General features: G+C 37.5%; 1 protein-coding gene and 1 pseudogene across 1 annotated transcript; both read left to right on the top strand.

The window, feature by feature from the left end:
- The first annotated feature begins 1,097 nt into the window (after positions 1-1,097).
- Positions 1,098-5,746, top strand: LOC101710431 (mitochondrial Rho GTPase 1 pseudogene; annotated as a pseudogene).
- A 2,518-nt stretch (positions 5,747-8,264) lies between these two features.
- On the top strand, positions 8,265-20,484 carry Defb130b (defensin beta 130B). The gene is made up of 2 exons (XM_021261133.2): positions 8,265-8,327; positions 11,742-20,484. Exons 1-2 carry the CDS (start codon positions 8,272-8,274, stop codon positions 11,923-11,925), a joined length of 240 nt encoding a protein of 79 aa, XP_021116792.1. The 5' UTR covers positions 8,265-8,271; the 3' UTR covers positions 11,926-20,484.
- The last annotated feature ends 3,909 nt before the right edge of the window (positions 20,485-24,393 follow it).

The raw sequence follows: 24,393 nt of genomic DNA, 5'->3' as shown, positions 1-24,393 counted from the left end.
GGTCTTAGCAATCAAAAAGTTTACACATTAGTGCTGGAGGCAAAGATATGTTCAGGAAACATGCAATGCAGCACGGTCTCCGCCACACACAAAGCACTATGGAGGTTCAGACCAGCAGCAATTGGTTTGAATACGAGCTAGGCTAGTGAGTCTGAAAGTACTCTCTAATTAAGTATCTGGTCACTAAGGAGATCAACTGGATTCTCAACACCGGCCACTCACTATAACATAATACAGCTGGCACTCTGCTCATCAGCTTTAATCTGTTGCCAAGATGTTTGTAGTTTATGTTCCTATTTAACTAGGTTTTCTGTTCAAAACTGAACACCCACAACCTTGAAATGAATGAGTGTCCAACAAAACTAGGACCTTTCGTTCTCCTGTGAAGGCCATTTGGCATAGAAAGACTACCTCTGTCCATAACTATCCGCAATGAGGTACAAAAGGGCAGTTATTATCCAAGAACATGCCACTGGTTCTAGAGAGTCACAGACAGAAGTTTCCTCGGCCTCCAGAAAATGAGGCCAGGCTTTTGTATTTCTTCAGCCCTGAAGATTGTAGTACTGCTTTTTACCATTCTCTTTCTTTATGAGTCAAGTTCTACAAGGTAATAAAATAAACTTTGCAGAAGCTTGGGTGAGAGTAGAATACCTGAGAACTTACGAGTATCCAATACTCAAAACTCACCTTCAGAACTTCTTGCTTCCTTGCTAGCACTCATGCTCCTTTGGCCATGTTGTGACATGGTGGGCATCTCACCAAAAGGCTCAAGTCATGCTGTTTGGACCCCAGCTACCCAAATATTGAAACAACCTTTTCAGTAAGCTCTTCAGCCACACATAAGTTGTTATATCAACATAAACTGATCTAAGACCTCTACCATCCAGGGTGTCACAAAAAACTGAGGAAATGTAGATGTCTCACCAGAAGCGATCTACCCCCAAAACTGCACCACAAAAAGCACAGTTGGGTGCTGCTGACTCCCATGTGCTGTGGCGGATGAGTGCTGAAAGCTGGGTGCCCTGCAAGGGCCTGATTCTGAAGACGCTACCCACACTGCAGTAGGCAGAGGCCGGAGGTCACTTGCACTCCAGGAGATGGTGCTGGGGAAGCAGCATCCTCTGCAGCAGCGAGACCGTGGAGGAATGACAACGCAGGGTGCTGGTGAGCAGGTGCACTGCCTCAGGAACCAAATTCTCTTTCTTCCTGCAATGTTACTAAATTGCCATCTATGACAAAGTTCAACATTTTGCCACCTGGCAAAAGAACAACCTTTACAGAATCCAGATCCACTGAATTCTAGATAAGAAGTCCACTGCTTTTACCATACAATGTATGGTAAAATGTATGGAATCCCTAAGCTTAAAAATATGTTATTATCTCTCTAACAAGTGACTTTCTCACTCATTCTCCCAAATCAGGAGACACGCAGTGCTCATAGTAATAATTATTAGTATCACCATAATTTTATGTGATACTTACTCTTTAATATAGTCACAGTTACCATAAATACTGTTACATGCAGACTAAATAGTAAAATTAAATTCCACTCACTTACATATAAGATGACAAAGGGAAGAATGAAAAAGGAGAAAATGGTCAGTATACACAAATAGACATAATATATCACAGGCAAACTGCCAACCTGCCAAGTTACTATTGTTCTAGTTCATTGAAACCTTCCAAGAACAACTTTCCCTGGGGTCCTACAATGTAGATTTTGGACCACTACCAGACCCAGATTTACATATCAAATATTTATGTCTTTCTTTTTCCACTATTTCCCATTTCCTTTATCCTCAACCAGAATCCTAGTTGGTTAGGGTTCTTTACCTTACTCAGTCGCAAATATTTCTGTAAAAGAAAAAGAGATCAGGAGAATACCATCAGCAGTCACCACGAGATCCCAAAAGAACTCATTGCCACTGTAGACACCAATAATCATGGTTACTAGATTACCCTGAAATCATCACAAGCACCAACCTCAACAGCTGACAAAACTATATAGAATATGCCATTGTGACATCACTGGAACTCAGACTGCCACTCTGTGCATGAAGCACCATCCACAAGATGAGATCCATACATCCATAAGAGGGAATTTACCCCCCACAAATATTAGCCTGTAAAGTCTCAGTCACTTTCCCATTGCTGGGACACAATATTGGAAACCCACAACGTAAAGGGAGAGAAATTTATGTTGGCTCTGGTTTTAGTCCATGGTTGGCTGGCTACCAGGCAGGAACAAGATGACAGAGGGACAGATGAAGATAAAAAGTGCTCAACTCATGGCAGCCAGGAAGCAGCAGAAAGGAGCCAGGGAAGGAGATAAACCCTGCACAGTAACACCCTCGGTGTTCCCTCTCCTCCAACAAGGCCTCACCTCCCCAAAGCATATTCAGCTACAAAATCATCAATGGACTAATCCATTAATGTGTATAGCACACTATGATCCAATCGTCTTTCAAAAACTCCACCTACATGCAAGGCTTTGGGTGGGAGGCATTGTAGATCCAAACCATAGCAAGAGGTGACTATTCATCAAATGTACTAACATTAGTATAAAACAACAACAAAGAAGGCATGAAACACTGAAGAAACTTGACACCGCAATCATTTCCTATGCAATAGTTTTCTACCATTATAACACAATTTTCCAGTATGAACCTCAACAGATATATATCTATGAATTGACTGGCAGAGAATCCAAAATAATTGCTTTACACAATTTTAGCAAGTTACAAGAGAGTATAGAGAGGTGATTAAATGAAATGAAGAAAATAATATAAAACGAAAGTTTAACAGAAAGATAGACATCATCAAAGAGAATCAAACAAGCCAGGCATAGGGGTGCCCACCTGTAATTCAAACACTTAAGAGGCTGAGGTAGGAGGTTCACTGCAAGTTTGAAGCCAGCCTGAGCTATATAGTGAGACCCCATCTCAAAAACAAAAAAAGAATCAAACAAATTCACTATAGTGAGTGAAGTCCACTATAGAGTGTCAAAAGCAGAATTCATCAAGTAGAGGAAGGAATCTGTCAACTCAGAGACCTCTCATTTGAACGTATTCAGAGGAGAAAAAAGTAAAATGATTGAAGATATCCTCCGAGATTTATAAGATATCATCCACACAGCTAATACTTTCCTTCCAAGAGTCATGCACAGGAAGACAGAAAGACAGGATCAGAAGCTTATCTAAAAAAATGACTGAAACTTCTCAAATCTGGGGGAAAATATGAACATCCAAAACTGAAAGTGTAAATAAGGATTAAAATGATTAAAATGAATAATTGATAATTGGAAATAGGAAGAAGAGATCCAAAGGGGTAGGGGTGGTGGGAGGGGGAGGGGAAAGGAAAGAAGGGAAAGGAAAAATTATGAGAAAAAGAAAAAATGGAAACAAAGTCTTTGTAAATAGGGAAGGGTGGAGGGAGCAAAGGGCGCACAGGTAATGGGGAAAAAATAAGAACCAAGATACATCATGGATAGGTACAAGCACCCCAGTGATAAATGTAAATGTATTGTATACCTGAAATGTACCAGTAAGAGAATTTAAGCAAAAAACCAAAAAACAAAAAACAGAAAAACAACAACAATAAAACAGCATGACGTTGGGGCAGGGATTTAGCTCAGTGGTGCCACACCTGCCTCCCAAGTGCAAGTCCTGAGTTCAGTCCCCAGTACCATAAAAAAAAAAGACAGTATGATGTTGACAGCTACACAGACCAATGGAACATATTACAGTGCCCAGAAATAACTCCATGCATTTACACTCAACTGTTGACAAGTTGCTACAAACATGTATTGGATAAGGGGCAGCTTTTTCAGTAAATGTTCCTGGGGAAACCAGATATCCATATGGAAAAGAAGAAAAGTAGATCCCTACCACTTCCCCTATTAAAAAAAAAGTCAACTCAGCCCAAAGCTATGATACTACAAGAAGAAAACATAGAGGAAATACTTCCATATTTGGGGGCAGGCAAAGAATTTTTGGATAAGGCCCCAAAAGCAAAGACCATAACAGCAAAACTAGGCAAATGAAATTATACAAATGAAAATCTGCACAGCAAAGTAAACAATTATCAGTCAAGAGATAACCGATAGAATGGAAGAAGGTATTGCAAACTCTTTGACAAAGTGTTGGGGACCAGGCTATGGGAGGAAATATTGGAGGTCAGAATGTGTGATTTATGCCCCACACACCGGAGGCCAGTGTGACTTGCCTTGGGAATCAGAAAATTATGTGGAAGGCTGTGTGCTTTCTGGTTAGTGGGAATGCTCATAACCACAGTACTCCATGGCAAGATAACATCTTCTGAGAACAATGTAAAGGATGCTAGTTCCTTATTAATTTGGGCAGGCATCTGGGTATAGGGAAGAACCTGTTCCCTTTTCATATACTCCCCTTGTAAAAGTTTACCCTGTTCCCTGTTTTTCAAAATATCTTTTCAACCGTTGCTGTTCCACGAATGATGCTTGACTCACTCCTTCCCCCCATGTTTCTTGCTTGGTAATAAAGATGGGTCAGCGGCAGAGATTGTCGAGCCTATCCACTAGAAGCAGACTCTTCCCAGTCCCCTTGTACCTTGAATATTGCCTCTGTTTCTCTTTATTCTCCGACATCATTGTTCCTCTCCCCCCCAACCTTCCCCCCAGGTATCCGAGGACCTGATCATCCCCCAGCAAAAAAAAGACAAATATCCATTATCTTTAATGAATTCAAACAGCTCAACAGCAAAATATAGTGAAACAACTTAAATATTGTGAAATCATTTGAATAGATCTTTCTGAACAAAAAACTTGTACAATGGCACCCAAGCCAGATGGAGCTAAGAAAGTGATGCAGTGTGCTGAGTACCAAGGACTTACAGAGTAGCTAGAGAGGCTGACAGTAGCTGGAGGAAAGCTGCATCTTGTGGTGTGTGGAGCAAAAGTTCACTCCACGTCTTTGGATTGAGCCTGGAAAGCCACCATGATGAAGAAAGATACATGGATCCCACTGGTGGCAGAATGGTCCATGAGACATCACTGATTATATCTCTGTCAGTAAAGAGTTTCCAGAAGAGTTTCCTCCTCTGGCAAAGGAAACCACTATTCCAGCTGATGTCACCCCTAAGGATGTCCCAGCACACACTGTAGATTATTCAGAAGTGGGAGAGTGTGATGACTGATTTTATCAAGAAATATCATAAGCTAATGTCATATGCATAATTTATATTGTTAGTAGCAAGCATTCTATTGATAAGATGACAAGTCAATAGATTCTATTCATAAAGACATTGCTTGGGGATAAATCTGACCTTGTGGAACATAGTAGTGTAGAAATCATCCTCCCTATATGAATCAGTATTCAGAAATAGAAAACTGTGTGGACACTGCAGTAAAAAAAAAAAAAACAAACCCAAAGAATAAAGCAGAACTCTTTTGTTATTCACAGAAAGCTGTTATTCATCCTACAAGACACCAGTACTGCCCAGCCTATGTAAAAGTCCTTACTCCTATATAAAAAAAATATGTGATCAGAATAATGATGGTACTCTTAGTGATGGTGAATTCAACTTCTTTCAGAGAATTTGATTTGATCCTATATTAGTTCCTCATGCTCTGGAAGATATTAGGAATGTAGTCAGAAAATATATAAAACACCGTGGCTCACAGTGGATTGACACTGAATAGTTTTCTCTTTCTAAACATGCTTTTATCCAGAGAGGGAGACACAGAACTACATGTACTACGTTCCAATGATTTGATTATGCTGATGATGTGGGTTTCATGCCTGAATAATCTGTCTGCTAAAAATACCTCCTGATTGCACCACCAAACTAAATCATCACATGTGTGTTTCTCTAAAGTACCGTTGCTTTGCAAAAGACTGCTTTGTCACATAAGGAGTTTAAGATTTATTTAAAGCTTTCCGTTGTATACCTTGGCAACCAGAGAGAAGTAAGAGTTTTCACAAATGAAAGAGGAGTGACCTCACAAGGATTCCTTTCCTGTGGGTGCTCACACATATTTCAATGGACAGCAATGTCTGGGGGTATTTGGGCTATCTGTGCTATTCCTCCTTGACTAACAAGAGTCTCAAACTTCAGCCATTATGGTAACAAGAAATAAAATGATGGATATGCAAAAACAAACAAAAAAGACTCAAAGAAATGTGTTCATATGCAATGGAATTGGACTTAAAATCCCTTCAAAAAAGTGGAGACCTGCAGGCTTTACTTGAAAGAAACTTAGTGAGGCAGAGTAAAATTTGTATAATAATAAATCCTACTATGTGATTAACACTGTGTGTATGGACAGGATAAAGGTTGTTGTATGATATCTCAGAATCAGAATTTCTGAGTCTGATATTATTTAGGATGTTGTGCACATGGTATATGATATCACTAATCCAAATCCTTTGAATACTGAGCCAAGGATTTTTAAGTGACACTTTCTGATATCCTATCTAGTCACAACTGAAAAATGAGACCTGCATGGAGTTAAACATGCAGGTGTGCAAGAACACAAAATATCTCTACCTCAAGTCTTTACTTACCCTATTGCTGAGACATCTAATAGGTATACTTGTGTTAAATTGACAGTAATGGCCAGGTACCCACACACAACACAAGCTCACCCCAAGGGCTCCATGTCTTAATTTTGAACAAGTTTTGGTGCTACTGATTTTGCAGTTTTGGGCTTTGCTATATACAAAGTATTATTGAAAGAGTAATAATTTTAAAATACCAGGCCCCCCCAAGCACAAATACTTTTTTAAATTTTAAAATATATATATTTATTGGTACATTTTGGGTATAAAATACATTTACATTTATCATTGGGTGTTTGTACCAGAACATGATGCATCTTAGTTTTTATTTTTTCTCCCATTACCTGAAGCACAGATACTTTTATGTACATTCTGAGTGCTTTACATTCTGTCAGAAATGTTGAGATATTTATACTGCAGTTATAGTATTAGTATTTATAATCATGCATAAGAGTATTCTAAGGATGATAATAACCACAATATCAACTAGAATAATAAAAGAATCAGCTCAACAGTCAAACTTAAATGGCTGAGTTTCAGGGTTCATAAGGGAATATTTTTGAACACTGTACATATCTAAGCAAGATGTGGTTTCCCAAACTGAGCTCTAGATGTTTAGAGCTGTAAATGTTTCTTGATGTTCCTATGATGTAATTAGTACTTACTGGCTCCTCTCCTGGATTTAATTAAAGCAGATTTTATATTTACTCATGGATCTCTTACTGATTTCACATTACTCAGAATGATCCCTTAGGTTCTATTTTATAAACATGAGTTAACATCAGCTTACCAACACAATTTGCTTTCATCCTTCCATGGTAAGGCAGTTTTGAAGCCACTGTTCAGTCCAGAAAACTATACAGCTGAGCACATGGGTTTCTCCTTTAAGGAAGAACTAAGGTAAATGCAATTATCAGATACATTGTCTATGTGATGATGTTGCTTTCTTTGTCAGTATGTGGAATTGTATAATTCTTTCAATCAGATGAGAAAAACAATTTGTATATTATCAGTGTTTTGAGTTTAAGCACACAATTCATCCTTTAACAAAAGATACATAAATGGCCAATAACTATATTATAAATGTATTCATCATCACCAATCATAAGTAATATGTAAATCAAATGCACAAGGTAGGTGGGTATAGTCCAAAGGCAAATAAATGGTATCAAAATCCAATTAGACTTGGGAAAGGAGGTCTTATGTTATGTAAACAAGAAAGTAACAATAGTCTACAACACTTAAGTATACATTTCAAAGAAACTAAAGCAGAACACTTTGGAGTTTCCTAACATAAAATGACAATATTTGATGAGGTGGAAATGTAAATAGCCTAATTTCATCATTATACATTGATACATGCAATGAATTACAACACTGTGCCACAATAATACATACAAATATTATATGCCAATTTAAAATTTTAGAGAAAAAACAGAAATAAAAAATTATTTAAAAAAGTTTCACAAAATGAAAACTGGCTAAAAGTACTAACCTTCATTAAATTGAAAACCCATAGAAACAGGAAAGAATTAGCCATGTGGTTTCCTGTAATTAGGTTAATTTTTCACCAAATTTAGACACTCCAAGGTTTGGAAATATTCCATCAGAAATTGTTTTATTTCTTTCCTTGTTAAGCTTCACTGACCAAGGGGAACCTCAGGCTCCCAGAAGTAAATAAAAACCCTGTGTTTCACCACCACTGAGAGATCACCACTTTACTGGATATTGAACCATGAGATTCCATTCTCTTCTTGCCATTCTCCTCTTCTTTATAACTGTAATAACAAAAGATAAGATGGCAAGATGCCTGTAGAGGTAGGTTTTTAGGAGGCCAACTAAGATGCACAATTACTCATTGGCCATTATAACTAATATGCCAATGCTAGCCTTGGAAATTCAGAAGTTCAACCTCTCATTTGGAACTGGTGAGGTCAAAATTGAGAAGGAGATGAGGAGTTTCATCAAATACAAAATGGAGCCAAAGCGGTCCATGATTAAAACAGGGTCTACCTAGAGAAATAGAGGTAAAGAACACTTGACATGAAACTTACGAGTTAGTATTTAGAGTGTGTATCTGTCAAAAAGAGAGTAAAGATGGCAGGCATTGGTTGTGACTTGGTTAGTGAATGAATGTATATAGGGTTCCCTGGTGAGAAATATATGTGAAGGTGGAAGTTACAAAAATAAGACAGAGCTCAGAAAGGGTTGCATCAGTTATAAACAATCATTAAAAATTTAGGAACAGAGGAAATTGAGGAAAATATGCACAATAGAATGGAGCTTCAATGGCAAAATTTTAATTGTCCTTTTTTTTTCAAAATTTTAAACACAGGGCAAATAGTGTAACAAGCATTTAATAATCTAAATTGCATCTTTAGAACCCATAATTCTGATGTTTGAACATTTACATGTAGACTCAAAATTAAAATCTAATATAGTCACCATCTAAATGTTTCATCCATATCCTCATAATAGTTGGTAAAAATTCTTTACTCCACTGTCAATAGCAGGACACCCATATTTATCAAATGATGTCTATGGTCAATGATTTCTTCATTGGTTCACATCTGAGATTTTAAGTACAGTGAAAGCTACTCATTTGTTGCCTAATTTATGAACATCTTGGGATCTACCTGGTATATAGTTGTCTTTTGCTAAGAATGGTTTATGAAATTCTCATTTCATTTCTCAGCTTTGGTCAGAAGACAGAGCTGAGGTAAGATACACTTTGTAGTAACATGTGATATAGGTAATTATTTAAGGTTAGAAGGCACATTATTGGTCAGGTCTTCCATTTTACATAACGGAAACTATGTCCACACAAGGAATATGATTTTGCTAAAGTCACACAGATAAAGGCAATACTGCATGTATCTTTAATCTGAGTTATCATTGTTCCTACCAACCCACCAGTGTGAGTATGTACATAAAATGGTAACTCTGATTTCTGTCAGACCTTTGCTTCAACCTCTTCTAGTTAGATATTGAGGAAACTAAAAAAATTGTCTGCCATGTGTGACAACATGGATAAACCTGGGGGACATTAAGTAAATAAGCTGGGCACTGAAGACAAATACTGCATGATTCCACTTGGATGGAGGTATCTACAATAGTCAAATTCATTGAAACAGTTACTAGAATGAAGTTTTGTAGGTACTGGGGGTGTACCAAGAAGTTTTGTATAAAATTTCAGTTATATAAAATGAAAATATTCTAGAAATCAACAGTACATCATGTGTATAGGACTTAAAAATTCATTGAAGGCAGATCTACTGTTAAGTGTTTTTATAAATTAGTTTGTGTTTATAATATGTAATAGTTACATTCATATTGAAGTTACATTCATATGTGTATATATGTAACATATTTTTTTTAATTTTTAGATTAAAAAAAATTTTTTTTTGGTACCAGGTATTGAACTCGGGACCTTGCACTTGCATGGCAGGTGCTGGAACCACTGAGCTAAATCCCTGGACAGATTTAAAAAATTTTTATCAGTACATGTTTGCAGTATAATTATTACATTCATTGTAGGGAATTGGTACATGTATATAAGACATCTCAATTCTTTTCTTCCCCTTTTACCCCCTTTTATTTTCCCAGAATCAGATTTATTTGATTGATTACATTCATCATGGGGCTTTTGGTACATGTCCATAATGCATATTGATTCTTTTTACTTCCCCTTCCTTCCCTCCCCACCCAGAGGTAATATATCTTGATAATTTTTTGTCTCCTAACTTCCCCCTCCCACTCTTACCCTCCCCCTTCTCCAAGGGAAAAAAAGAGCAGGGAGCAGGACTGCTATGCTGCTGAGAATTAAGTCTGTGTTCTGTGTAGACAATACAGCTGAGCCAGCACCTTCCTCCAAATGCCTAGTGAGACTTCAATTCTTTCCCTGAAAGCGAGCCATTCTCTCTTTCAGAATAGTTCAGGCAAAGCAGAGGTAGTATTGCAGTGTGTTATCTAACTCCTTCATCATTCCATTATTTTTGTCACACTGAGACGCTGAGTCTATAGACTGTTATTGTGGTAGCACAGTATAACACCAGACTGCACTGGGTTGAGATCTCTATCTAAAGGGTAAAAGACAGTCTTACATTGGCTACAAACATTCAGTTTCAAAAGTCTGCACTGTCTTATCTGACTATAGATATTTTTCTTCAGAGTAAAGAAACAATAATGATAGCTTAGTGTTTTAAAACAACAACAAAAACTTTCAAAGCCAGAAAAAAACCCTTCAAATTGTTAGTGTAGCCATGGAAGTTTTGTCTCAAAGAAGCCAGTCAGAACTAGTATATTACAGGATCAAAATGATCTCAAAGTGGTTTAATAAGATGGCCAGGAACTGATTTGTGTTGAGAGATATAAGTAGGAGTGTCATTCTCATGTAATGTACACTGTCATCCCCAGTGGAGAGAATGAACTGTTAGGTATGCTAGAGAAGCAAGAGGGAGAACACAGAAGCTAAAGAAACCTACCGGATGGAAGCACACACTTACCTCTGGGCTCCTCAGCAACAAATGAATTAGGAAACTTTACAAGCACATTTAGGGAAAAAGGAATTCCAGCTCTAAGAGAAATCTCTCTCCAGCTCTAAAGAGGTATCTCTTAAGAAGCTACATGTAGGGGCATTAAATAACTCAAGAAAGTCATTTATTCTATAATTCTGAAAAGGGGGTTAGTTACGATGGTATCTGAAGAACTGACAGTCTTTCCGTGAAAGGAAATGGGGATGAGGACACGTACCATCCAGTGAGGATGACTAAGTGCAGGTGGGAGGTGGAAAGGTGGGTAGGGTATTTTCTTTCCAACAGTGCATCTCAGTGGAGACATTCTTGGCATTTGGCAAGGGACAATTCATTATATGGGAAAATGAGCAATGCTGTCCCTTACCAACTAAATACTAAAGATATCTATGCTTTTATTGTGTCAATAGTCTTATACATTTCAAAATCTACTATTCCATGTGAGGACCACATCTCTAAAGTCTGTTAGACATCAGCCTGCCCTCCAAGGTGGGTACTATCCCATACTCCTAGCTCCTCTCCCTCCAAAGGCCCTGCTTTTGTTGAAATGTCTGAACTTTTCATGTAGACGGTATGTGTCTGATATCTTGAAGCCATCCTTTGGGGGTTTAGGACATCATATATATTTCAAATAATTTCAGAGTGAATTAATCTGTAAAATTTCTTCCTGTGCAGGAAAAACTGGTGTTATCCCGGGAGAGAAGCAATGTATTTTTTTGAAAGGATTATGCAAATACAGATCATGTACATCTACAGAAGATACCATTGGTATATGTAAGGGAGAAAAAAAATGTTGTAGGAAGTGGTGGATACTTGAGCCCTATCCAACACCAGTTCCCAAAGGAAAATCTCCTTAGATGGAAGCAAGCTGTAAGCCCTTCAAACTCCAGAACACTTGGATAAGTTTTGAATGCTTCTGTGGAACAAAAAATTTTTTTTCTCCCTTAGCTGGAAATAAATGTTGTGCTGATTCCACAGGTACTGATCTCTGGGGCATTTCTTCATGATGGACATGTAAACCTCTTATAAACTACAAGAATTGTCTAAATAATAGAAGAACTTCATACCCTGAACATATTTTTACAAAATATGAGTTTTTAGGAAAAAATGAAATTTTAAATATGTTAAAGTTTATCAATTATACCTTTTGATCCTTATTTACACTTTTAGTTTTCCACACCAGAGAAACTATTTGGTATTTACACGTGTGTCCTATTTATTTCATTTAAGAGTATCTCCTCAATGTGCATCCACTTAGCTATAAATGTCTCTAGTTTCTTGTTCTTTATGGCTGAGTAGTACTCCATTTTATGAAAAAAACCACATCTTCTTTATCCAATCTAAGAGTATGAAATAGATAGTGTTTGATTGTCTGAAATGGAGTATTAACTCTCTTCTTCATCTCATCAGGGAAAAAAACCATCATTTTGGGGGCTGGGGCCATAGCTCAGTGGTAGAGCACTTGCCTAACATAAGCAAGGTCTTGGATTCTATCCCCAGCACCTCAATGAGGTCTCCGCTGCACTTTTGCCTTCTCTCTAACAGCTTCATACACTGCTCTCTCAAGGGCTCTTGGCAGGGACTGTAACTGTGGCATACTTTGTTGCCTAGCCTCCCAGGCCTTCTAAAATCTGAGTGGAGGCCTCCATGACCTCATAAGTCTTACATTCTACATGCCTGAGGAAGGAACACCACATGGGTGGTGTCAAGGCCAACCATCAGCTTGAGCAGTTGCTGGGTCCCCTTTGACCATGGCTGAAGTGTCTTCTGAGTGCCAAGACAGCTGAACATGGGAATACACTCATCTAGGCATCACTGAACGAGGAGCCTTCCTAAGGACTGGCTTCTCAAATGAAAGATTTACAGTTTTGCACCCTTGAGTCTTCCATGGGTGGGGTCTTGCTGATTTCTGAGATGTTCTCAAGTCATATTTTCTGTTGCCCTGATGCAAAGTACTTGGTTTCTTTTTAATGCTAATCTTTTCAGCACCCATGCTACCCTTTTCCCCAGCTTTGCAAACACTTCCTTTCTGGTCAACCTGCAAACTTTTCAAACTATACAGCTCTGCTATATATTTCTGCTTCTCACTGTAGATTTGGCTAAAAGTAGCCAGCACTAACCATGCCACCTCCTCAATACTGAGCTGCCTTGACATTTCCTCTGCCAGATTAATTAATCCACCACCCTTAATCTCAATCTTCTGTCAAATCTCAGACATGGGCAAATGTAGACAATTTTTCTGCCAGGGCATAACACTCATGGGCTCTACTCTTACTGGAAAAGGAGTGCTTGTTAACTGAACCCTCCTGAGCCTCACCTTCACTGTCTGCATTCTCATCAGCATTCTGGTCTTCTGAGCTCTGGCTAACATCACACAGCAGGCACTTTTCACAATATTCTAGGGCTTTGGACTCATCTCATAAGCACATGGAACACTCTCTAGGATGGAAATTAAAATGAGATGAAAATGAAATGAAAATTAAATGTTAAATGTTTCCTGCTTTGTTTTATTTCTTCTTTTATTTGCATACGAGACTGCCTTTCTTTGCTGCTGTCCTCTATTTTGTGTTAGTTTTCTTACATCTTATTACTTTGTGCTCTTTTTTTAAAAAATTAATTTTATTGGTACATTTTCTTGGTACACTTTAGGTATACAGTTCATTTACATTTATCATTGGGTGTTTGTACCTGTACATGATATATCTTGGTTCTTATTTTTTTCTCCATTACCTGTGCACCCTTCACCCCCTCCACCCTTACCTATTTACACAGATTTCATTTCCATTTTTTTCCTCACAGTTTTTCCTTTCCCTCTTTTCCTTTCCCCTTCCCCTCCCTTCACTCCTTCATCTTTGGACCTTTTATCCTCTTTCAAATTATCATTTATTCATTTTAATCATTTTAACCCTTGTTTATACTATCAGTTTCTCACACTAGTGAAACTATTTGGTATTTACACATGTGTGTCCTATTTATTTCACTTAAGAGTATGGCCTCGATATGCATCCATTTAGCTATAAATGATTCTGTTTTTCATTCTCTATGGCTGAGTATACTCCATTTTATAAAAAAACCACATTTTCTTTATCCAGTTTCCAGTTGATGGGCACTTGGGCTGCTTCCAAGCTTTAGCTATTACAAACTGTGCTGCTATGAGCCTGGGTGCACATACATCACTGTGGTATGATTCTTTTAGTTCTTTTGGGAAGATACCCAGCAGGGGAATAGCTGGGTCATATGGGACCTCTAGTCCTAGTTCTTTGAGGTATCTCCATACTGACTTCCACAGTGGTTGCACCAGTCTGCATTCCCATCAGCAATGGAGAAGGGCTCCTTTCTCCCCACAATCCTGACAGCATTTGTTATTTGTTGATTTCTTGATAGCAGCCAGTCTTTCTGGGGTGAGGTGGAATCTCAGTGTTGTTTTCATCTACATCTCTCGAATGACGAGTGATGTTGAACATTTTTTCTTATGTTTATTTGCTGCTTTTACTTCTTTGTCTGAGAAATGTCTGTTCATTTCAGGTGCCCATTTTTGAATTGGGTCTTTAAATTTGGGGGGTCTGATTTTTCAAATCTTTATATAGTCCAGATAGTAGACCTTTGTCTGAGGTACAGCTGCTAAAATTTTTTCCCATATTGTAGGTTGTCTCTTAACTCTGTTGGTGGTTTCTCTTGCAGTGCAGAAGCTTTTTAATAAAATGAGATCCCAGTTGTTGATTCTTTGTGCTAGTTCCATGCTATTGAGGTTTTGTTTATAAAGTCTTTTCCTATGGCAAAGTCTTCAAGAGTTCTACCTGACTTATCTTCCAGCGAGTTTAGTGTTTTTGTTTTAATGTTTAGATCTTTATCCACTTGGATCTTAGTTTAGCGCATGGTGATAGGTATAGGTCTAGTTTTAATCTTTGGCAGGTTGAAATCCAGTTTTTCCAACACCGTTTATTAAATAGGTATGTTTCCTCCAGTGAGGGTTGTTGGCTCTTTTTTCAAAGATGAGGTGGATGAGTGTGTCTGGAGTTGTTTCTGCATCTTCTAATCTGTTCCGCTGGTCCTCAGGTCTGTTTCTTTGTCAGTACCATGCTGTTTTTATCACAGTAGCTTTGTAGTATACTTTCAAGTTGGGGGTTGTAATACCCCCTGCCATGTTTCTGTTGCCTAGAATTGCTTTTGCTATTCTGGGTCTCTTCTGGTTCCAAATGAAGTTTTGGATTGTTTTCTCTAGTTCTGTGAAGTATATTGTTGGAATTTCAATCAGTATTGCATTAAATCCAAATAGCAGTTTTGGAAGTATGGCCATTTTCACTATATTTGTTCTTTCTACCCAGGAACAAGGGATGTCTTTCCATCTTCTTATATTCTCTTTGATCTCTTTTTTTCAGGGTGCTACAGTTTTCTGTGTAGAGGTCTTTTGCTTTCTTTGTTTGAATCCTAGATATTTCATTTTTTTGGATGCTATTGTAAAAGGAATTGTTTCCCTAATTTCTCTCAGTGAGACTGTTATTTGTGTAGAAGAAGGCTATTGATTTTTGAATGTTGAACTTGTATCCAGCTACTCTACTGCATCTGTCAATTAAGTCTAGAAGTCTTTTGGCAGAGTTGTTTGGGTCTTCTATGTAAAGTATCATATCATCAGCAAATAATGACAGTTTAACTTCTTCCTTTCCTATCTTTATTCCTTTTATTTCTTTCTCTTGTGTAATTGCTGTGCCTAATGTTTCCAGAAGTATATTGAACAGGAGTGGTGATAGTGGGCATCCTTGTCTTGTTCCTGATTTTAGCGTGAAGGTTTTCAGTTTTTGACCACTTATTGAGATGTTGGGTGTTGGTTTTTCATAGATAGCCTTAATCAGGTTGAGATAAAGACCTTCTATTCCAAATTTCTGTAGGGTTTTTGTCACAAACGAGTGTTGCATTTTGTTGAATGCTTTTTCAGTATCTATTTTTTTAAAAAATTAATTTTATTGGTACATTTTATTCATACATTTTAGGTATACAATTCGTTTACATTTATAATTGGGTGTTTGTACCTGTACATGATATATCTTGGTTCTTATTTTCCCCATTACCTGTGCACCCTTCACCCCCTCTGCCCTTACCTATTTACATAGATTTCATTTCCATTATTTTCTTTTCTCATAGTCTTTCCTTTCCCTCGTTTCCTTTCCCCTTCCCCTCCCTTCACTCCTTCGTCTTTGGACCTTTTTTCCTATTTCAAATTATCAATTATTCATTTTAATCATTTTAACCCTTGTTTACATTATCAGTTTCTCACACTAGTGAAACTATTTGGTATTTACACATGTGTGTCCTATTTATTTCACTTAAGAGTATGGCCTCGATCTGCATCCATTTAGCTATAAATGACTCTAGTTTTTTGTTCTTTATGGCTGAGTAGTACTCCATTTTTATAAAAAAACCACATTTTCTTTATCCAGTTTCCAGTTGATGGGCACTTGGGCTGCTTCCAAGCTTTAGCTATTACAAACTGTGCTGCTATGAACATGGGTGCACATATATCACTGTGGTATGATTCTTTTAGTTCTTTTGGGAAGATACCCAGCAGGGGAATAGCTGGGTCATATGGGACCTCTAGTCCTAGTTCTTTGAGGTATCTCCATACTGACTTCCACAGTGGTTGCACCAGTCTGCACTCCCACCAACAATGGAGAAGGGTTCCTTTCTCTCCACACCCCTGCCAGCATTTGTTACTGGTTGATTTCTTGATAGCAGCCAGTCTTTCTGGGGTGAGGTGGAATCATACTGTTGTTTTCATCTGCATCTCTCGAATGACGAGTGATGTTGAACATTTTTTCATATATTTGTTTGCTGCTTTTACTTCTTTGTCTGAGCAATGTCTGTTCATTTCAGATGCCCATTTTTGAATTGGGTCTTTGAATTTGGGGGTCTGATTTTTTTCAGTGCTTTATATATTCTGGATAGTAGTCTTTTGTCTGAGGTACAGCTGCTAAAATTTTTTTCCCACATTGTAAGTTGTCTCTTAGCTCTGTTGGTGGTTTCTTTTGCAGTGCAGAAGGTTTTTAATAAGATGAGATTCCAGTTGTTGATTCCTTCTGCTAGTTTCTGTGCTGCTGAGTTTTTTGAAGTCTTTTCCTATGCCAATATCTTCAAGAGGTGTACCTAACTTATCTTCCAGCAAGTTTAGTGTTTCTTTTCTTAATATTTATATCTTTAATCCACTTCGATCTTAGTTTAGTGCATGGTGATAGGTATGGGTCTACTTTCAATCTTTGGCAGGTTGAGATCCAGTTTTTCCAACACCATTTATTAAATAGGCTATCTTTCCTCCAATGAGGGGGGTTGGCTCCTTTGTCAAAGATGAGGTGGCTGAGCATGTCTGGAGTTGTTTCTGGATATTCTATTCTTTTCCACTGATCCTCAGGTCTGTTCCTTTGCCAGTACCATGATGATTTTATCACAGTAGCTTTGTAGTATAGTTTCAAATTGGGGATTGTGATACCCCCAGCCATGTCTCTGTTGCTTAGAATTGCTTTAGCTATTCCAGGTCTCTTCTGGTTCCAAATGAATTTTTGGATTGTTTTCTCTAGTTGTGTGAAGTATATTGTTGGAATTTCAATTGGTATTGCCTAGAATTTATATAGTAGTTTTGGAAGTATGGCCATTTTCACCATATTGGTTCTTCCTACCCAGGAGCAAGGGATGTCTTTTCATTTTCTTGTATCCTATTTGATCTCTTTTTTCAGAGTGCTGTAGTTTTCAGTGCAGAGGAGTTTTGCTTCCTTTGTTAGATTGATTTCTAGATATTTCATTTTTTTGCACTTTATTAAATTCTTTTATTGGTAAATTGTAGGTATACAACACAATTACCTTTCTCATTGGGAATTGTACCTTTACATAATGCATCTTGGTTCTTATTTTTACCCCATTCCTAGCCCTCCCTTCACTCCCTCCACCCTTCCCTATTTACAAAGATTTTATTTCCATTTTTTCCATTTCTCAGCATTTTTCCTTTCCCTTCTTTCCTTTTCCCTGCCCCTCCAACTACCCCTACCCCTTTGGACCTTTTCTTCCTATTTTGCATTATCGATTATTCATTCTAATCATTGGTACATTTTAGGTATACAATATAATGACAATCATCATTGGAAATTTGCACTTTTACATAATCTCTCTTGGTTCTTATTTTTCACCCTTGCCCAGCCCTCCCTTCAACCCCTCCATCCCTCCCTATTTACAAAGATTTTTTTCCTATTTTTCCATTTTCTCATATTAATCCCATTCCCTTCTATCCTTTCCCCTAGCCCTCCCACTTCCTTCCCCTTTGCCCCTTTTCTTCCTATTTCACATTACTTATTATACATTTTAGTCCTTATTTACTCTTTCAGTTTCTCACACCAGAGAAACTATTTGGTATTTACACATGTGTGTCCTACTTATTTCACTTAAGAGTATAGCCTCAATGTGCATCCACTTAGCTATAAATGTCTCTAATTTCTCATTTTTAATGGCTGAGTTGTACTCCATTTTATAAAAAATCCATATTTTCTTTATCCAGTTTCCAGTTGATGGGCATTTGGGCTGTTTCCAAGTTTTAGCTATTACAAACTGTGCTGCTATGAACATGGGCACACATATATCACTGTGGTATGATTCTTTTAAATCTTTGGGGAAGATCCCCAGCAGTGGAATAGCGGGGTCAGATGGGACTTCCAGTCCTAGTTCTTTTAGGTATCTCCATGCTGATTTCCACAGTGGTTGCACCAGTCTACACTCCTACTAGCAGTGGAGCAGGGTTCCTCTTTTCCCACAGCCCTGCCAGCATTTGCGATTGGTTGATTTCATGATAACAGCCATTCTTTCTGGAGTGAAGTGAAATCTCAGCGTTGTTTTCATTTGCATCTCTCGAATGACCAGTGATGTTGAGCATTTTTTCATGTATTTATTTGCTATTTCTACTTCTTTGTCTGAGAAATATCTGTTCATTTCAGATGCCCATTTTCAGATTGGGTCTTTAAATTTGGGAGGTCTGATCTTTTTAAGTTCTTCATAGATTTGAGATAGTAGACCTTTGTCTGAGGAAGAGCAGGTGAAGATTTTTTCCCACATTGTGGGTTGTCTCTTCACACTGCTGGTGGTTTCTCTTGTTGTGCAGAAGCTTTTAATAAGAAGAGATCCCACTTGTTGATTGTTTGTGCTAATTCACGGGCAACTGAGGTTTTGTTCATAAAATCTTTTCCTACACCGATGTCTTCAAGGGTTCTACCTAACCTCTGTTCCAACTGGTTCAGAGTTTCTATTTTAATATTTAGATCTTTAATCCATTTTGATTTTAGTTTAGTGCATGGTGAGACATATAGGTCTAGTTTTAATCTTTGGCAAGTTGAAGCCCAATATTTCCAGCACCATTTATTAAAGTGGCTATCTTTCCTCCAGTGAGGATGTTTGGCTCCCTTATCGAAGATGAGATGGTTGAGTGTGTCTGGCGTTGTTTCTGCATCTTCTAATCTGTTCCACTGGTCCTCAGGTCTATTTCTTTGCCAGTACCATGCTGTTTTTATCACAGTAAATTTGTAGTATAGTTGCAGGTTGGGGATTGTTATACCCCCTGCCATGTCTCTGTTACCTAGAATTGCTTTTGCTATTCTGGGTCTCTTCTTGTTCCAAATGAATTTTTGGATTGTTTTCTCAAGATCCATGATGTATGCTGCTGGGATCTCAATTGGAATTGCATTAAATCTATATAGCAGTTTTGGAAGTATGGCCATTTTCACTATATTGATCCTTCCTACCCAGGAGCAGGGGATGTCTGTCCATTTTCTGATATCATCTTCAATCTCTCTTTTCAGAGTGCCATAGTTTTCAGAGAAGAGGTCTTTGATTTCTTTCATTAGGTTGATTCCTAGGTATTTCAGTTTTTTGGATGCTATTGTGAAAGGAATTATTTGCCCTATTTCTCTCTCAGTGAGTCTGTCATTCGTGTAGAGGAAAGCTATTGATTTTTGTGCATTGACCTTGTAACAAGCTACTTGACTGAATTTGGTTATTAAGTCTAGAAGACATTTAGTGGAGTTCTTGGGGTCTTCTATGAAGAATATCATGTCATCTTCAAATAATGACAATTTGACTTCTTGATTTCCTATCTTTATTCCTTTTATTTCTTTCTCTTGTCTAATTGCCATGGCTAGTGTCTCCAAAACTATATTGAACAAGAATGGTGATAGTCGACATCCTTGTCTTGTTCCTGATTTTAGTGAGAAGGATATCAGTTTTTGACCATTTAGTATGATATTGGCTGTTGGTTTTTCATAGATGACTTTTATCAGTTTGAGGTAGAGACCATCTATTCCAATTTTTTGTAGGGTTTTTATCATAAATGGATGTTGGATTTTGTCAAATGCTTTTTCTGCGTCTATGGAGATAATCATATAGTTTTTGTCCTTGGCTCTATTGATATAGTGTATTACATTGATTGATTTGCATATGTTGAACCATCCCTGCATCCCTGGGATGAATCCCACTTGATCAGGGTGTATGATCTTCTTGATGATCTTCTGCATTCTGTTTGCCATTATCTTATTAAGGATTTTTGCATCTATGTTCATTAGTGAGATTGGTCTATAGTTCTTTTTTCAGTTGGGTCTTTCTCTGCTTTGGGGATCAAGGTGATGCTTGCTTCCAGGAATGAATTTGGGAGTATTGCTTCCCTTTCAATTTCATTAAATACTTTAAACAGTAGTGGCAGCAGTTCCTCTCTAAATGTCTTGTAGAATTCAGCAGTGAAACCATCAGGGCCCGGGCTTTTCTTAGTTGATACGTTTTTAATTACATTTTCTATTTCATTGGTTGATATTGGGTTGTTCAGAATTTTTAGGTCTTCTTCATTCAACTTTGGTAATTCATATGTATCTAGGAATCTGTCCATTTCTTCTGTGTTGTCCATCTTATTGGCGTATAGGTTGTGGAAGTAGGCATTGATGATCCTCTGGATTTCTGCTGGGTCTGTTGTCATTTCACCCTTTTCATTCCTAATTGCATGGATTTGGGCCTTTTCTTTCCTTTTTCTGACAAGGTTGGCTAAAGGTTTGTCAATTTTGTTGATTCTTTCGAAGAACCAACTCTTGGCTTCATTGATTTTTTGTATCATTCTCTTAGTCTCCATTGCATTGATTTCTCCTCTGATCTTTATAATTTCCTCCCTTGTATGAGCTTTGGGGTTGTCCTGTTCTTCTTTTTCTAGAAGCTTGAGGTTCATCATCAGGCTGTTTAATTGGGCTCATTCTGTTTTCCTAATATGCGTATTCACTGCTATGAATTTCCCTCATAAGACTGCTTTCATTGTGTCCCGTAGATTCCGATATGTTGTCTTGTCATTGTCATTTAATTGAAGGAACTGTCTGATTTCTTCTTTAATTTCCTGTGTGACCCATTGAAGTTGTATATGCTTCGCTTATCTGTATGTGCAATTCTCTACCTCTGTCTGGGAAATTTTCCACTATTACTTCTGTGAACAGTTTTTTTTATGTCACTTGTGCTTGCTCCTGTTCTTTCATGGACTCCTATCAGTCTTATCTTATTCTTCTTTGCATCATCTAGCAGTTGTTGGATTGATTTCTCTGGTCCCTTACTATTTTTAAGAAATCTCTATTTTCATGATCTCTCACCATGATCCTGTCTTCTATATCTGATATTCTATCTCCAGATTCCCTTAATCAGTTGTGGATACTTTCAATGGAGTTTTTGCTCTCCTGAATATCTGATTGAATCTGTTTCATGGATTCCATTTCTTTCTTATGATGAATGATCATAGTTTCCATTTCTTTCTTATCCTGGGCATTCATGGCTTCCAGCATGTTTCTGAGCTCATCTATTTTTTTTATCTGTTTCTGTTCTAGATCTTCTAATCATGTCTTTCACTCCGCTCACCATCTCTGTAGATATCTGGGAGAGTATTTCTGCTTTGAATTTTTCTAGAGCCTCATTCATCTGTTTTTTTTACTTCCTGTGCTATCAGTTCAGGGTATCCAGGTGGTTGGTTATGGGACTTTTCCATCTCATTTCCCCCAGGATTTACCCTTGGTGGGGTGGAAGTCTGAATTTGTGCCTTGCTTAAATGTCTTCTCATTTTTGTTTTTGGTACTGTCCTTGGTTTAACTCCTGGGTTGGTAGTTTGAAATTGCTTATTATAGGTATCTTTGTTGCTTGTAATTAGAACCCTTATGGAATGATTGCTTCTGAGATGTGTTTTCCAGATATAGCTGGTCTTTAAGTTTTGAGTCTCTAATGACTCAAAGGCTGTCTCATTTTCCTCATATGAGGAAGGTTCATTGACTAGATCAATAACAACACCTTAGCCCAAGTGATACAATCAGCAATACCATTGCATCAAGTACATCTTTGAAAATGACATTTTTGGTAGTTATTAATGTATCACCTTTAGCTGTGTGAATTAAATCAAGATTGAGGACCAACCCAACATGTAGTGAATAAATTCTTCAATGTAACAACTTTACCCTTTGGGATAGGGATTTGGAAGGGACTGGGGAGGGAGGGACTGATGGGAAGAAGGATAGGGGAAGGTTAGCAGTGTGGCCAGAGGACACAGGTGAGAAGGAAAAAGAGAATAATAGGAAAATAAAGAAGAACTCCAAATGAGGACCAAAACAGGGACAAAATGGGAAGATGAACAATGTGGGAGAGCAAGAGAGTGAGTGTAAGAGAGAAAGGAAAGAGAAAAGAAAGAAGCAAAGAAAAGAAAAAGAGGAGAGAAAAACAAATATTTGCAATGAGTAGGAAAAAAAATTAAAGATAAGAGGAGCAAAAGAAAAGAAAAGAGAAAAAAACCAAACTAATAATACTAATTTTGAGAATAAAAAAAACAATGAAGATGTAGGGCCTCTATCAGGGTATGTCTCTACTGTCACAATAGACAATGTGGGTAGAATTGTGCAGATATAAGTCAATGAGTCTCAGCAAGCTAGTCACAAACCCATGAGATTCAGGAAGATTTCCGGCTGCAAGTCCCAAGCTGAGCTCCCTGTCCACTTGTAGGGTTGAACTCTGCAGAGTTGTATTGCAGGTTCCAGCTGCCCTTCCCCTGAAGATAGACCCAGTCCTGATGGGAGGTGAAGATGACTCCAAGTTACCCAGTACCGTGGTCTGGTGATCTTCTTGATGATCCTCTGTATTCTGTTTGCCAGTTTCTTCTTGAGGATTTTTACATCTATGTTCATTAGGGAAATTGGCCTGTAGTTTTCTTTATTGGTTGGGATTTCCCTGGTTTTAGAATCAAAGTAACACTTGCCCCAGGGAATGAATTTCAAAGTATTGCTTCCCTTTCAATTTCATTGATGAGTTTAAAGAGTAATGGTGATAGTTCTTCTTTAAATGTCTTATAAAATTCAGCAGTGAAGCCATTAGGACCTGGGCTTTTCTTTGTTGGTAAATTTTTAATTATGTTTTCAATTTCACTCATTGTAATTGGGGTGTTTAGAATTTCCATATCTTCTTCATTTAACTTTGGCAATTCATATGTATCCAGTAATCTGTCCATTTCTCATGTGTTTTCCATTTTATTAGAGTACAGGTTCTTGAAGTAGGTATTGATGATCCTCTGGATTTCTGCCTTATCTCTTGTGACTTCACCTTTTTCATTCCTAATTGCATGGATTTCAGCCTTTTCTTTCCTTTTATAAGGTTGGCTAAAGGTTTATCAATTTTATTTATTCTTTTGAAAAACCAACTCTTTGATTCATTGATTTTTTTGTATCATTCTCTTAGTCTCCATTGCATTGATTTCTGCCTTGATCTTTATAATTTCTTCTCTTATACGAGGTTTGAGTTTGTCATGGTCTTCTTTTTCTAGGAGCTTGAGGTTCAGCATTAGGTTGTTTATTTAAGCTCTCTCAGTTTCCTAATATGGTCATTCACTGCTATGAATTTCCCTTGTAGAACTGCTTTCATTGTGTCACATAGATTCCTGTATGTTTTACTGGGATTATCAACTGTTTAAAAAAATTTAAAATTTTTTTGTTTTTAAATCAGTAAAAGAAACTGGGTCCTAGAAGCTGCAGTGATCTAAGCAGCAGCAAATTTGTGCATTCATCTTTTTGTTTTTCTTTAAATATGATTATATTATCACACTCCTGGCATACTTCATTTGGATGAAATTCTGCACCATACATATATAAATGTAAAGTTATTAACACCCATTGCATTGGGGAAAACTACTCTGGAAGATAATTTTCACCGAAATCTAACCAAACTTTGTTAAGTGTGTTGTGACAAGATTATAAATGACATGAAAAAGAACATTTTAACATTTGGCCATCAAGTTAGGAAAATGGTTT

This window comes from Heterocephalus glaber, unplaced genomic scaffold (assembly GCF_053883595.1).
Source record: "Heterocephalus glaber isolate CG9 unplaced genomic scaffold, H.glaber_assembly_v1.0 deba00001460, whole genome shotgun sequence".
Classification (NCBI taxonomy): domain Eukaryota; kingdom Metazoa; phylum Chordata; class Mammalia; order Rodentia; family Bathyergidae; genus Heterocephalus; species Heterocephalus glaber.
Note: the sequence above shows the minus strand (reverse complement) of the source record. Positions and strands in the feature narration are given on the sequence as shown.

Excerpts from the sequence above, each read along its gene's own strand:
- Defb130b (XM_021261133.2), top strand. The coding sequence starts at position 8,272 with ATGAGATTCCATTCTCTTCTTGCCATTCTCCTCTTCTTTATAACTGTA. Across the intron at positions 8,328-11,741 it reads TTTATAACTGTAATAACAAA|AGGAAAAACTGGTGTTATCC; the intron begins AGATAAGATGGC and ends TTCTTCCTGTGC.